This window comes from Pristis pectinata, chromosome 3 (genome assembly GCF_009764475.1).
Source record: "Pristis pectinata isolate sPriPec2 chromosome 3, sPriPec2.1.pri, whole genome shotgun sequence".
NCBI lineage: Eukaryota > Metazoa > Chordata > Chondrichthyes > Rhinopristiformes > Pristidae > Pristis > Pristis pectinata.
The window spans coordinates 14,178,771-14,195,183 of NC_067407.1; the positions used below are offsets into that span (position 1 = coordinate 14,178,771).

The following is a 16,413-nucleotide window of genomic DNA, read 5'->3' on the forward strand; positions in this document are numbered from 1 at the left end:
ATTAGTCTGGCACTACTAAAGTCCCAAGGTGTTTTCAGAACTTTACTGTATCTTGACTTTGCTGCTTGATGTGTTGATCCATGTCAATAGTGCCCAGTTACCACTTAAACAATACTACTAATGGCAATTTTTCAATGTTGCATAAGCTTTTGATTGCCTTGCAACTTTGTAAAACTAATGCTGCTTTTTTTTCCCCCAAGGTAAGTGGTCAAAATCTGTCTAATTTTAACTGGGTTTTATAGCTAGACATTTGTAACAGGAATTGATTTCACCTGGAATTTTGTCACTTGTAAATTTCTCTGCTATAAGCTGTGTCCTTTGAATGAAACTTTTCATTGCTGGCTCATCCACATGTTCTGTCAGTGAGGGTGACCTAATGATCAATAGTCATACTATTCTCATTCATAACTGGCTTGACAGGAGACAATGGAGTTGGTATTTCCCATGGCTGGGGTGTCTAAAGCCAAGGGTCTTTATCTCAAAGTAAAGAACGGTCAATCAGGACGGAGATGAGATGAAATTTCTTCACCAAGAAGGCAGCAACTGCTCAGAATTCTCTACCCAAGAGGACTGTGGAGACTGGGTCTCTGAGTATATTCAAAATGGAGATTGATGGGTTTTTAATTAGTAAGGGAATCAGTGGATATACAGTTAGTTTAGGGAAAAGGCACAAAGATGAAAGGTCTGCCATGGTCTTATTGACTGGCCAGGTTTGGTCAGGAAGGAGAGCGCAGTGTTGAATGGCATATTGTGTTTCCATTTCTTTTGTCCTTGTATGTCAACCTGTTACAATCATAAAGATTTTTATAATTAATGTTTGAATACTTTGGGGAAAAATGAAAGAAAAATCCTAAAGGCTTAGATTATTCATTGGCAGAAATTTGGAAAAATAAAGATATTCCTATTAACATTGGGGGGGGGGGGGAAGAAATGAACTTGGTTTTAGAAAAAAAATGGTAAAAACTGAACTAGGCCACAAATAATGCAGAGTTGTCACTTGTGTAGTTTTAATAAAATTGCCTTTTGGATTTTATTACACCTTCACAGTTAATCTTGCATAATTTAAAAACCTAAACTGTGGTTCTAGAGAGCGCTCCACTGTCAATTATGAAGTAATTAATATGAAAACGTATGAGAAAGGATAAGCACTTGTATTTGTTAGGGCACTGGTGCAATTGAGGTTGCACTGAATCAAGCAGATGGGCTCTCACAAAAAAATGCAGCAAAATTCTACCACATACACTCAAATTTTAAAACCAGTATTTGCCAGAAGTTTTTTTAAAATAACTTGCACAGCCTGTTAAGAAAAATAGCCATTCTCATTGGAAGCCCAGAGGCAATCCACCTGCAAGTGTATTTTTATATTCTACAATAACAAAAACAGGAGAAATCATTTAAGGATGTCCTTCCACCTCTGGACAAATTGCCCGAAGAAGTTCAGAACCAATTTCAGAAATGATGTGATGTGTCTGTGTACTCATTCTGGAAGTTGCATGCTGTTCTGTGACTCAAAACCTACTTCTCCTGATTTTAAAAGAATACACACATGGAACCCTGCCATTTATTCAACATGATGATGAAGATTGGCCACAATTCTGCTTTTAAGGAGTTGGTGGATTTTCTCATTTTATGATGCAGCATTATTCATAGGTTCCCTTTATCTCCCTTCTGCCTATTTTGCAATCTGTCAACAAATGGGTTTTGCACTGAAAATTGATCCCAATGTCTCATTGATCATCTTTTCTAAAGCTATGAGCCTTTTGGTTGAAAATTGGGGACCATTCACAAAATATCTGTCATATGCCTTTGAGTGAAATATTTCAGACTGAACACCTTGATCAGTCTTGATGATAAGATTTTGACAGCTTGAATTTGTGACTGAGAAGGTAATCTAGAAAGTGAAGTAGTCATTGTCCAACAGGATTATGCCATACTTGGTTTCAGAATTAAAGTTATGCTTCAATAAAAATCCGGCCAAGACATTAGCAGTTGTGAGCCTGAAACCTGTGTTCTGTTTGCAGGGGTCTGAAGCAACTTTAAGTCTTTCTTGTGTTCAGTATTTACTAAGTAGCAAGCAGCAGCTGTGTGCTTGTATGAGACACTTGTAATGTTGGGGTGAAGAATCACTTGGGTTAACGTGCATGTTATTGACCTTCAACGTAAATAGTAACTTTCCCAAAGCTTTGTGATTATAGTTCGCTATTTTGCAAGGTTAGAAGACCAAGAGATGATGCACAATTAGCTTATGGAGATCTTTTTCACTCCAGCCCCTGCGAATCTGTGTGTTGTAGCTCCAGCATATTCAGTGTTCATGCTGGCCAGAATTAGCGACTGTCTTTTTTTCATTTGGAGTTGGCATTGCGTAGTGTCTATCTGACTCTGAAGCATTCTTCCTGATTTTTGTGTTGTCAGAAAATGTCAGGAAAAGAGCATCAATATCTGCAGACTTGTTTCAAAGTGCTGGGCATAATTTTATAAAAATGGACTTTCTGAATCTTAAATATAAATGTGCATATTTGTGTCCATGTATATTTTTATCATTGTTTTTATGAAAAAAGTGCCAGGGCACACACAATAAATTAAGTTTAATGTTAATATGGCTTTGTCTTTATTATTGATTTTAATTTAGTTGTGCTATCAAGTAAACTACCTGATTTTGCCAAACATTAATTAAAATGGATGAAACATCCCTGATCTAAACTGAAAACTTGACTGACCTCCGCATGTTTTTTTTAATGTTGTGTGACTACACCTACTCTGGAATTGACGTGTTCCCCAAATGTGATCCATTTCAAATTGGAGATCAGTGTGAATGTTGTTCATGCTGGAATTATTCATTTAGTCAGTCATCATGAATAAATATTTTGCTGTCAGAAAAATTTGGAGGAAATATATTACTGATCTATTTATATTGAACTAATGATGTAGCCTGTCTGCCTTTTCAGACAACAGACACTTGTTGATTCTGCCTTGATTTACTTTCAGTTACATTAGGAGTACTGTTGAGTTGTGCAGTTAGTAAGTAATTGAACTGGCAGCCAGAGTTCTAGACCATTGATTCAGAAGGGCACGTTAACTGGTAGCTGGGGAATTTAAATTCATATAATTAAATAACTCATGGTAACTCTTTCTGAAACTAGCTATCAGATGTTTGTTAAAAATCCCTCCAGTTTACTTAGTTCTTTAGGGCTTGCTTCCACGGTTTTCCCTATATGTGACTCCAGATCCACCAATGTGGTTGACTATTAATTGTCTCCTTGGCAATAATGGTGAGTAATTGCTGGCATAGCCAGAAATGCTAGCAATTAAACATTAACAAAACAGTTTTAAACATTTCTGCAACACAACCCACAATGTATTTCCATGTACTTAAATATTTGGTGATTATTGCAATCAGTAATCCAAGTTAACTAAGAGAGACAAGAGCCACCTGTCACTCACCTGCCTCTGTCTTCCAAGGCTACAGTTGATTCACATATTACATGGTGTGGAGAGATCCTTGGAGTGGGTTGCACTTATAGGAAGCACAGAGCACTACTCCAGTGCTCCCCCTCCCACATCTGTCCATCATTCTTCACCCCTCCTCAGTCCACCCATCACCTACTGGCCTCTGTCTCATCCCTCCCCCTCTGCTCTTTATACCGGCTGTCTCCAATCTCAGTCCTGATGCAGGTCTAGACCTGAACCACCGAAAATTCCTCCATCCCGCTGCTTGACCTGCTGTTCCTCCAGCAGATTGTTTCTTGATCCAAATTAACTTGTTTATTTTTATTCTGTGGGCTGCCATTTATAAGGATGTGTATTCATTTTTTATTTTGTTTTCCTCTTGTTCCAGGTATACATCTACACTTGTTAATTAGCCTTTTATGACTGCATTATTTTATTTTATTCAATCCCTGTACATCATTTCCTAGGTATTTGCTTGACGTGGCCTATTGAATTTTCTAGTACTGAACTCAAAAGTTTCGATTAAAAATGCATTTAACATGTTCCTCTAAATGCATAAAAATATTCACTCATTAGAGTAGTGCTCTGTGCTTCCAATAAGTGCAACTCACTCCAAGGATCCCTCCTGTACCATGTAATAGGCACCAAGCTGTGAGTCAACTGTAGCCTTCATACATGAATGTGTCAGGTGGGTGTGGAATTGCACTCTTCATTAATGTGGAAAAAGTGTATTGAGGTCTGTGATATTTATATTTGATTATCCTGATCCTTGAATTCAGTTTCTTTTATAGATCATTAAAGGTGTGTTACTAATACTGGTCAAAGTAACTAAAAATTTCCAGGGATGGGGATTCAGACTTTGATCATCTACAATTGTCATGGATTAAGTTTTGATGCACTTGATTTTCTGAGGGTTTTGTTTTCCCATCTTTTCTTATAAGAGAAAATTGGGCAATCAAGAATACAAAGATCAAGAAGAATTTGCAGCAGATGTGAGATTAATGTTTTCAAACTGTTACAAGTATAACCCACCAGACCATGAAGTAGTAGCTATGGGCCGAAAACTTCAGGTGAGAGTATAGTGCATCTATGCACACAATTTAGTTACAATCTGTAATCTGGGTTGGTCCCACAGCCTTGCTATTGTTATAACATTATATAGATGAGGGTGCGTAATCTGATCCTAACTCTTTAATCCTACTACTATGCTTACTCATTTGGTCTCATCCCATCTGAGATATTTCCTTTCTTCACATACTTCCCTCACCTTCTCTGCTACTGAAAGCTAACTTTTTTTTTGTTAATTTTTTTTTATTTACAGCGTGGTAACAGGCCCTTCCGGCCCAACGAGTCCGCGCCGCCCATTTTAAACCCAAATTAACCTACCTGTACGTCTTTTTGCAATGTAGGAGGAAACTGGAGCACCCGGAGGAAACCCACGCAGACATGGGAGAACGTACAAACTCCTTACAGACAGCGACAGGAATCGAACCCCGTTCGCTGGCGCTGTAATAACATCGCGCTAACTGCTACGCTACCGTGCTGCCCATCTTTCTCTCCTAGTTCTGATGAAGCATCCAGAACCTGAAATATCAATTCTTTCCAGAGATGCTGCCTGACCTGCTGAGTGTTTCCAGCATTTTCTGTTTTTATTTCAGATTTCCAAGCTTTTTTTAAATTTTCATTAGCTATAATCTACAGAAGAATGGGTCACAATATTTTTGTCAAAATAAGTTAAACACCCATCATCTTACTATCTCACTCAAGAAATGTGTTAGAAAACTGATTTGCAGCTGCCACTGTGTGTGAAGGGAATTGAGAGTCCCTTCAATAGTCCCAATAGAACTGTTTTCGTCCGTATAATTGACACGCTGCTTGACGCAATCCCCTATTTTGAGCTTTTGTTTTGACCATCAGATACATTGGTCTTTAATACTGGCACCACAAAATTGAAATACTTGCAGACCATACCTGGGTTATGAACACCAGACGTCTGGACACCCCTACGTATGTACAAGATCCCATAACATTATTAAATTCAGAAGTCTGAAGTACATGCATGCGCTCATTCCTACGACCAGTGGAACTAGTTTCCTCTCTCTCTGTCTGGCTCACTTGCTCTCTACTTTTTTTAATAATTGTTCTTTCTTATCAGTCTCATGCATTTGATGTAATTCATTACAATACTGTGGAGGTATGGTTACCATGTTTGATTTTTGTGTATTTTCCAACTTGTAGACATCTGCAGAAATGGAACCTGTTCATTACCCAGGGACAGCCTGTCTTTGCAAAGTTTAGTGTTTATCTCAGTTTTGGAAATCAACCTCCTCATGAGAAACAGTTCCTTTCCTGTGTAATCTTGCTTTGTTCAAGGTCTATCACTTTTATTAAAAATATAAAATCCATTTCCCCCCGGTACCCATTTCCAGCTCTTCCTGTACTACAGAAGGGGTGAATTTTAACTCCTACACAGATACTTATGGGTTTTCTTGCAATCTTCTACCTCCCTGCCTGGTAACACGTTCATTCAGTATGTGTGGGCATACATGACATACACGTTAGTCAGTCTACCTGGTCTCTTGATTCACCTTCCCCCGGGAAGGCATCACGTGGGATCGGCAGTCTTTCCTCAAATTGATAATCAAGTTGCAGGAGACAAGACGCATTTTACTCCATTCAGTCTTGTACACCGACAGATGCACATGCACCATTTTCCATTTTCTCTCCTCACTGCAACACCATCTGCACTCAACTCCACCACTCCTGTTATTTGAAAGTAAATTCAGGGTTGGAAGGGAAGGTATGGAACAACAGCTGCCTCTTGCCCTCCCTCTGAACAGAACCAAACTGATGGTGATTAATTAATTTTCTTTGGGGGTTGGGGGGGGAATGGGGTGGGAAGAGACACCTCATTAAAGCTTTCTGAACTGAGAAAGTGAGAACGCGACAGAAGTAAAGATTTATATTGCACCTGCTCCCTTTAGGTAAGTACAATGGTTGTCTGATGTAACCACCTCCACCATGTACAGAGCCCAATCTGCATCCTGAATTTGATCTGAAATGCGCAGCCACACATTTAATGTTAATGTCAAGAACAATGTATTTTTCATGTGCAAGTGAATTGTGGTCAACTGTTGCATCAAAGCTGCACCAGCTTGAATCTGAAGCTTTCATTCTAATTGTTACGATATATTCAGAGTGCCTGTGAATATACATGGTTATACATATATATGTACATATAGTTGCTTTATACCACAAAATGTCTTTTAATTTAATGGAGATTTATGTATTTGAGAACACCAGTTTGGTGAAAGGATAGAGTCCTAAGTGATAATTTCATCACTAGTGTTACTTTCAATTTGTTGGGGCTAAGTAGATAAACTGCCATTCAGAATTTCATTGCTTAACCTCTCTTACTGTCTTCTCGCACTCTCTCTCTCATACATGCATTCATTCTTACTCTTACACAGGATGTTTTTGAGATGCTTTTTGCAAAAATATGTGAGGATCCTGTAAAAAGTGCAGTTTTGGTGCAATCTACAACTCATATCACTGAATCATCAAGTGAAAACAGTGGTGAGAGCTCCTCTGCTGAAAGTAGCTCTGAAAGCTCAGGAAAAGAGCAGAAGAAACGTCTTGCTCAGCTTGAGGATCAGGTAAGGAAAGAAGTGCTTTGGATATTGTTAAATGGATTTCATTAAAGATTTGTCTCATCTTCATGCCATTTATCTCAACTCATTCTTTCCCCATTTACAGACTGTTGTATTAAGTGGATAAGAAAGGTTTAGAGGGATATGGGCCAAATGCAGGCAAACAGGACTAGCTCAGATAAGCAACTTGGTCGGCATAGACGAGTTAGGCTAAGGGCTTTGTTCAGTACTGTATTACTCTGACTCTTTATCAGGGTTGGGGAATTGAGAACTAAAGGGCATAGGTTAAGGGGAAAGATTTAATAGGAACCAAAGGGGCAACTTTTTCACCCAGAACGTGGTTCATAAATGGAATGAGCTGCCAGAGAAAGCAGTTGAAGCAGGTACATCAATATAATTTAAAGGACTCTTGGACAGGTTCATGGATAGGAAAGGTTTAGAGGGATGTGGGCAAATGTGACTAGATTAGATTAGCATCTTGGTTGGTATGGACCAGTTGGGCTGAAGGATCTGTCTCCATGCTGTATGACTCTGACTCTATGATGATCGTGTATTTATGAGCTATGCAGTACTCCACCTTAATGGATTTGAGACTTGGTACACACTCTTGAAATTTGTTAATGCTTCATATTTTGTCAGCTAAGAGCATTCCTTTAGTTGTTTTACTTCTCTTTTTCTCCAAAGAATATCAGCACTTTCTAATATATCATTAGATGAAGCTCTAGTTCCTAAGTTCTGTCACTATCTTTCAACATTTTTTTATTTGACTTCTCAAATCTATGTCCTGTCTCTAAAATTGGGAAATTTAGATTATCAGATTCCACTTCCCACCTTCAGTCCACCTACCCAGTTAGCCCATTGTTTGTTGATGAAAAACGTTTCATTGCATCACTTGTTTTATCACTTCTTTCAAAACAGCAGAGGTGTGATTGTGGATGTGTGAAATTACAAGGATCTTAAGGCAGGAGGTCTCAAAACAGCTGGGGTCCCATTGAATATATCAGCAATGAATTTGTACAAGTTTTTCAGTTTTTATTTTTACATACAATACTCGTGTCCAAAATAGCAAAGTAGCCAGCCTGTTTTCAGTATATGGCAAAAGACACAGTTAATTATCTGGCAAATCTGAGCAAGAACTGAACAACATGTGATCAAAACTGTCTGCCCGATTTAGCTCTCCATGTTTTTGTTCCAATAAATACTACGTGGCAGTGCTATTAATCTTATGATTATTTTAATACTGTATTTCTTGTAATATTTATCTTTTGGGTATTATAGGACTTGATTAATAGCATTCTGCCTCCTGATGAAACAAATGGCAGCTTTAAGATTTTGATAGAGATGTTATCAAGGAAATTTAAGACACCAGTGCACCTCAGCCACTAATTCTTTATTACAATAAAGTAAATGGGGGTCGGATGAAGATGGAGGGAAAAAATGAATCTATTTTAGCAATTTTGCTCTCTTTACAAATATAGATATATAATATCATTGTTAAAAATAATATGCAATCCAAAATTCATAACTAGATTTGTTTTCATCCCTAGGTATTTGGGTACAGATTGCCCTGAATCTGCACTATAATTCTTCTTCTGCACACCTATTTTTTTTAAATGAAACTTTTCTGTCCATTCTGACTACTTAATCTAATTTGGCAGGGCAAAGGAACCAAGATAAAGTATTAGAGAGTAGGTGCAGAGGGCTGGAGAGTGATCAGCGTAAGAATTAAGTGAAGTTAGAAAAGCAAGAAATCGGATTGGGTGGTGTGGATTTTGAGAAATGCAGATGAACTGAGATGGATTTAATGTACCTTTTGGTATCGTGCATGAAAACTATGATTAATGAACTGCAGACGTAAACAGCCACACGAGATACATTTAGTGTAATAATGGAGACTTGGTTCAAACGGAAGGAAAAAAGATATGTAATAATTCTGTTTACAATGTATTGAAGTAAGGTAGTAACAAAAGTGGATAGCAGCACTAATTAAAATTTCTGGTACATCATTGGGAGGAGATGTATCAAAAGAACTGTAAGGACTGGTTGCACTCAAGGTAGAGGTGTCACCAGGTCTGGATTGGGTTGATCCTGGGTTCCTGAAGTAAGAATAGAAATGATGCATATTCTAGTTTCAGTCTTCCAAAGCCACCTCAGGTTGATGCCAAAAGATTGGAAGATCGTGTGCACCGCAATGGAATTTGAGGCATCTTAGGCATGTCAAAGTTATGGAGGGTGCAGTGAGGATTTATTAGTACATGCACCTGTGAAAAATGCATTAGTTATGTGGAGACACTAAGGAAAGGTAACACAAAGAGTAGTTAAAAATAAAGCTACAGCTTTTGTAACCCCTCCTGTGAAATATGAAACTGCCTTATCAAGAGTCAGCTTGATGTCCATCAATATATGATTAATTCTATTATTTCTGCCAGTTGAAAGCAGTACATGAGCAGCTTGCGGCATTAACACGGATTCCACTCTCTAAGCTGAAGAAAAGAAACAGAACTAGAAAGGAAAAGAAGAAGAAAGATAAAAAGAAATCAAAGAATTTTGAACAGAAGAAAATGCAATCCAAGCAATCGCTGAAAAAGAAATCCAAAAAAGGTTCTTTGGAAATCAGGTACAATCAGATTTTGATACACGTTTCCACCTTGTGTTACACTGCTTGCACTGATCCATTCCAGGGAAATGGTGCCACTTAATACAGGATGGGGAAGAGGTCGACGCAAGGAGGTTAGGAAACCTAGGAAAGAATGTTTAGGCAGTGATATACCTTGCCTTTTAAATATAGTGGCAATGTTTGTTCATAAGCACAACCCTTTTTTTAAAAAAAAGCACTGAATGTATATCCATGCCCCAATCAAATTTGACCAACTGTTTAAAAAAAACATGAAACATAGTTACTGCAAATGTGAAGATAGAAACAAAAAATGTTGGAAATACTCACCAGGTCAGGCAGCATCTGAGGAAAGAGAAACAGCATTAATGCTTCAGGTCAAAAACAGTTTGTCAGAACTAGGAAAGAGGGAAAACAAGTTGTTTTCTTTTTGTTGCAGAGACAGTGGGGCAAAGGGAAATGTCTAAAGTGAGACCTGGATTGCTGTAGGGGTAAGTTGTGGAGGTCATTCAGTTGATGGGTAATAGGGGCAGTTAGAGAAGAAATGGAGCAAAAGCAATGCAATGAGGACAATTAGAGTGAGAATACAGACAAAGAAACATGAAAAGTTTCAAAATGCAGGATTGTAGGATGTGTCCAGTCAGCCAGGCAGTGCTGCTAGTGGTGAGAGAAATATCATGGTTTGATGACTTGTAGCTGAAATGGATATTTCTGAGATGGAGAAAGCCATTACCTGAACTTGTAGAATTCGATATTGAGTCCCCATTATCCATCAACGGGATTACACCCCCCCCCCCCCCGACAATTCTACCCCCTACCCCCCCCCCCCCCACTGCACACTGGCCTTGGCCTCTGAGATGTTCCCTTCATCCCTATATATCACCCTCCCACTTCTTCAATCTAAAACTAACTCATTTTCTCTCCCTTCCCAGTCCCTTCTCAGTGCTGATGAAGGTTGTTTGACCTGAAATGTTCACTCTGTTTGTCTTGACAAACTTGTTGCCTGGTCAGTTCTGAATTTTATGGGTAACACCCATGTGATATTTGAATAAACAGTGATTGTAATTTGCTTAGTTAAAATTTCATAGTTAATTATTGCTGAATTGATATTTGTTGATTAAGAAATTCCCAAGAAGTCATGAAAACTGGTGAGAGTAAGGAAGTTCTTGCAAAATAATATACAAAATTTATCTCCTACCCAATATCTTTTAAATGGATTTATTTGTCATTAATTTTTATTCATGTTTATGGAACCTTCCTAGGGACAAGTAACTTGTCATGTTTGCCTATTTCAGTGATTTTTTTTCCAAAAAAAAATTGGATTGTGAAGAATTTTGTTATGTCTTTTGTGATGCAATTAATGCCGTATCAATGAAAATTCTTTAGTTAGGGATTAAAGCTATTTTAAAAACAGATGAATTAAATCTCATTTCAAAGTGCTGAAATTAACCAGATATTCTATGTGATTTCATCAGTTTTTATTTCATAGTGCAAAGATTAGTTTCAACTTGAAAAATTTTAAACTTTTTAATTCTTTTTAGTGATTAAGAAAATAACCTATGATGCATTTACCACAGAGAGAATGATTATGTAATACTCTGCTCTATCTATTGTAATATGAATTGCTATTGAAAAACCTTGGCTAAAATGGAAAGCCAGATGCTGCAACAAGTAAGACAATTTACCTCCTAACCATAAAGAGCACTGTCATGAGTTTTAAAATAAGAATACTTAACATGACAAATACTCTGTCAAATGCTAAATAAAGCACTCAATTTAGAAACATGATTATAAGGAGCTGAGTGCTCTTATCTTAAATGTGATTCCAATAGGTTTTGAAAAATGAACGGTATCAAGATGTAGTCTGACATTCCCTGCAATGACAGGTTATTTTGTGAGTTTATTGCTGCAACCAATGTACCGGAGTGTAAAAAGTGGTAACCATTAAGCCTATTCTGGTTGAGGTGGCAGAAAAAGTTTTGCATATGTCCATTTGTACATTTTTAATAATGCACTGTGAAAATTCAGGAGTTGGGCTACAAAATTTAGACATAACACACCTTTTTTTTCAAACATTTAAATATGGGAAAAGTAAAATATGTGAACCTTAGTCCTCATGCCTTGTAATTCAAATTGTAAATATTTTGGCACATCTATTGGGAGCTCTGCTGTACCATTTATGAAGGCCAGTGCTTCTTTGCTGCTTGTACTTCACACCCAACTCTGATCTTAAAATATCAAAAATAATGCCAGTCTCTGCTTGTTACTTTCCAACTTTTTCTTTCCTTACCTTTGTCCCTTTTTCTCTCAATCCATTTTCATTTTCCTTCCTCCTCTTTATTCCATTTTTTGTCTAGATTATATTTATCTTTAATTCATTAGATTTAATATGCAACTGTTTGCTCTCTTTTCCTCTTTTTTTTGTCACAAAGATAAGCCACTGGACAGGAAATATATGAAGTCCCAGGTGTGACATTAGCATTGCTGCTCCAGTAACTGTTAAAACAGATTAAAAGAAAAAGAACAAAGATCTGAATTGTAATGCTCTAATTTCATAGTTCTGGTTGCTGAGATTTTTCTTGAAGTCTATTGGCAATTTTGTGTAAATTACATTGTTTTCAATTACAGAATGTAACGTTCATCATCTTGAGCACTTACAAGATGGTTGTAGCTTTGTGGTACTCTAAGTGATGACCAAAAGACATTCGATTATCCTTAAGATATGAAGCATCCAGAAGATTAAGATGCATGAGATCCACAGTGACTTGGTTTGGACTTGGCTTGTCCATAGAAGATGGAGGGTAGTGGTGGAAGGGTGTTGTTATGACTGGAGGTCTGTGATCAGTGGTGTTCAACAGGGATCAGTGCTGGGACCTCTGTTGTCTCATATATATATATATATATATATATATATATATATATATATATATATATATATATATATATATATGTGTGTGTGTGTGTACTTGGATGAAAATGTAGATGGATGGGTTAATAAGTTTGCAGATGACACAAAGATTGGTGGACTTGTGTACAGTGTAGAGGGCTGTCAAAAGACAGCAGAATATAGATCTGTTACAGAAATGGGCAGAGAAATGCCAGATTGAGTTTAATCCAAGCAAGTGATAGGTCTTGCACTTTGGGAGGTCCAATGAGAGGGGAAAGTATACGGTTAATGGCAGGACACTTAACAGCATTGATTTACACAGGGATCTTGAGGTCAAAGTCCATAGCTCCCTGAAAATGGCCACACAAGTAAATTGGGTGGTAAAGAAGGTGTACAGCATGCTTGCCTTCATTGGTCAGGGCATTGAGTACAAGAGTAAGGAATTCATGTTGCAATTATATAGAACTTTTGGTTAGGCCACACTTGGAGTATTGTGTGCAATTCTGGTCGTCTCATTACAGTAAGAATGTGGAGGCTTTGGAAAGGGTGCTGAAGAGGTTTACCAGGATGCTGTCTGGATTAGAGGGTATGAGCTATGAAGAAATGTTGGACAAATGTGGGTTTTCTATGGAAATGTCAAGTACTAGAGGACATGTATTTAAGGTGAGAGGAGAAAGTTTAAAGATGTGCAGGGCAAGTTTTTTTTTACAGAGTGGTAGGTGACTTGAGCGGGCTGCCAGACGTATGGTGGAAGCAGATACGATAGTGGTGTTTAAGAGGCTGTTAGACACATGAATATGCAAGGAATGAAGGGATATGGATCATGCAGAGAAGATTTAGTTGAATTTGGTATGATGTTCAATGCAGATATTGTAGGCTGAAGGGTCTGTTTCTGTGCTGTACTGTTCTATGTTAAGCATTCTTTTTGAGGTGGTGTATTTACCGAATTTTAATATCCCATTTACAACAAGTCATTAAATATTTCTAGTACAAATGTTATTGAGCAGGACTGTTTAAATACTACTACCATTGCTAATGAATGTACTTAATTATACAGGCACTCAAAGAAAAAGAAGCAGAAAGCTCCTGTTTTGTGTGATTCAGAAGAAGAGGATAATGCTAAGCCAATGACTTATGATGAAAAGAGGCAATTGAGTCTTGACATAAATAAGCTTCCGGGTGACAAACTGGGTCGTGTCGTCCACATAATACAGTCAAAGGAGCCATCCTTGAGAGACTCTAATCCAGATGAGATAGAAATTGACTTTGAAACTTTAAAACCTTCGACACTTAAAGAACTGGAAAGATATGTCATGGCATGCCTAAGAAAGAAACAAAAAAAACTTGGTTGTGAGTATAAAATTCCCTCGCATGTATTTTTTTTGTATTTAGCATGGTGGATAGTTTATTTTCCTTTTTTTGATGGTGTCACGTTGTGTAGCTAAGAAAGCTCCAGGAAGATCTAAGGAAGAAATTCAAGGAAGATCTAAGGAAGAAATTCAATTGGAGAAAAAACAAGAGCTGGAAAAAAGATTACAGGATGTGAGTGGACATCTGAATTCTGGAAAGAAACAAGCAAAAACATGTATGTACTTGGTATGCTCATGCAATAATAATGTGCTGTTCAGCCTTTTTGTCTTTTGGATTCAGTATGCTTTAACTGTTTTTAACAGCTCAGAAGAATGATCCTGCAGAAGGAATGAGTGGATTTTCCAGATTAAGCGAGAGCAGCAGTTCCTCAGACTCTGAAAGTGACAGCAGCAGTAGTGACTCTAGTTCCTCACTTAGCAGTGATTCTGAACCAGGTTAGATGTCAACCTCCATATGTAAATGAATGCAGCCAGATGTTTAATCTCTCCAATACCACTGTCTCCCACCTCTGTAGCTCAAAATGACTCTTATTGCAGTATTTATCATTGGAGTCATTACAGAAAACTGAGATGGTTAACTACAGTTGCTTGACACAATATTGGAGGCTGGAAGTAATCTCCATAATGAGTGGAATAAATCTTGTGCACATCAATATATTACTTGCATTGGAGTGTCTTTCATTCAGACATGGGGAGAAAAAGCCCATTGAATCTCCATTTAAAACTCATCTTTTTTTTAAATCTGATGTATTGGCCATTTAAGGTGTCAGCCTTTTCACCCAGAAAGGGAATATTGAACAATATAGTATACATTGTAAATATAGAAAACAAATTTATGTGTAAAGAAAACTACAAATTCTGAAAATACATAACAAGCCAGCATCCCTAAAGAGAAAAGACAGGTTATACTTAAAATCTTCACCTGTCATATGAAGTCATGTATTACTCGGACTTTGTCATCTCTCTTCACAAGTCCTGGGTGACTAGCTTTGTACTTTCAGCATTTTTTTTTTGCCTATTCCCTTCTTACTACCCAAACAATCAGCATTGAGTAAAACTTTAAGCCTAAATGCTTCTGACTTGCTAAATGACTAACTGGAGTTCACCATTAACATTTTTGTAATCTTCTATGTTCAACATATTATTTTTGTAATTTGTGACTTTTGAAGCAAAGTGCTTAGTATGGTGTGAAAGGACACTTAACCATGTATGTAGAAATTGTGACAAGTCATTTGAAAGTGATATTTTATGATTTGCTGTCAGTGGTGCAGCTTCACCAGAATGTTGCCCCACTAGTGCAACCTTTTTGAATGGCTGACGTTGTTTGTAGTTGATACAATGCTAGGTATAAACAAATAGTTTGCAGTTGTCCACCAGAAAATTGAAGAGCTGATCTTCATGTACAGTGGTAATCTAACAAATAGTTTAGGCAGCACTTTGTGATAGGGAGATAATTTAAATGACATTTGTAATATTTCATTTGAATATGATTAGTGTATCGTCTGTTTAATTGAGAAAAAAGACTATACAAGAGAGTGTATTTGTTTTTCATGTTTAGCCTGGCGCAAATATTAACAATTATCTCTTATAACAGATTGAGTTTCTTGTAGATGGTGAACTGTGCTGTAGTTTCCTTACTCATACCTGCTCTGCAATATGGGTAGATAATCACCTTCATAATAGGATGGGTTTGTCATTCAATATTATGATACTAACATATCAGTGCTATAAATTACTGTAGTATTTAGCAAGTATTGTTTTCTCCAGTTTGAAGTCTCTGCTGTTTGATTTTTTTTTCCATTTGTTTTGGCCTCTGCTGGGGTCATTTGACTGATTCTTTTTTTTTGCATTCTGTAGTCAAATCTTCAAGAAGCTTGCTCTGTCAAAATGAGCTTGTTATAACTTGAATATGTTAATTGTAGTTGTAATTGTTGCATTTATATGGGGATTGAAATTAAAATCAGTGATCTAAGTCTTGCTAAATGAGAAATTAAGCACTGATTGAAATGCTCCTTTTATTTTATCCTGTTTTCAGACTCTTTGGGGATTTTGCAAAATAAATTAGGAACTTCATCATAGAAATGGAACCATTTAACCCATTGGACAAACTTGTGTTGTACAGATGTATATGTTACAGTGGTAAATTTTGAAAGCTTTAATTTTTCTAAAATGTGTCTAATGAAAGTACAATTTAGTGTGCAGGATTTTGTTTTTTCATTCAGTGTTTATGCTTTATTTGATGGCTCATGCAATAAATGTATTTAAATCATTTATCTTGTATTAGATTTGATGTAAATTTCAAAATCATTGAGGGGGAAAATGGTCACTCATGACATACATGATATCACATAGTGTAAATATAATTAGCTTCATATATTCCTGTTCGATTTAAAGCAGAGCAGAAGAAACCTTAATTGTGTTTTGTTAGTTTTTATTCTGCTTCCT

The 16,413-nt window shown here is 37.0% G+C and overlaps 1 protein-coding gene across 1 annotated transcript in view; it reads left to right on the forward strand.

Moving 5' to 3' along the window:
- The window catches only part of LOC127568956 (bromodomain-containing protein 3-like), a 56,738-nt gene extending 42,259 nt beyond the window's left edge, over positions 1 to 14,479 (forward strand). Inside the window, exons 6-11 of the mRNA XM_052013231.1 lie at positions 4,389 to 4,517; positions 6,918 to 7,103; positions 9,527 to 9,714; positions 13,656 to 13,945; positions 14,079 to 14,183; positions 14,272 to 14,479. Of these exons, the coding sequence (XP_051869191.1) occupies positions 4,389 to 4,517; positions 6,918 to 7,103; positions 9,527 to 9,714; positions 13,656 to 13,945; positions 14,079 to 14,183; positions 14,272 to 14,408 (1,035 nt within the window). The 3' untranslated portion in view covers positions 14,409 to 14,479. The remainder of the gene's footprint in view (positions 1 to 4,388; positions 4,518 to 6,917; positions 7,104 to 9,526; positions 9,715 to 13,655; positions 13,946 to 14,078; positions 14,184 to 14,271) is intronic.
- The last annotated feature ends 1,934 nt before the right edge of the window (positions 14,480 to 16,413 follow it).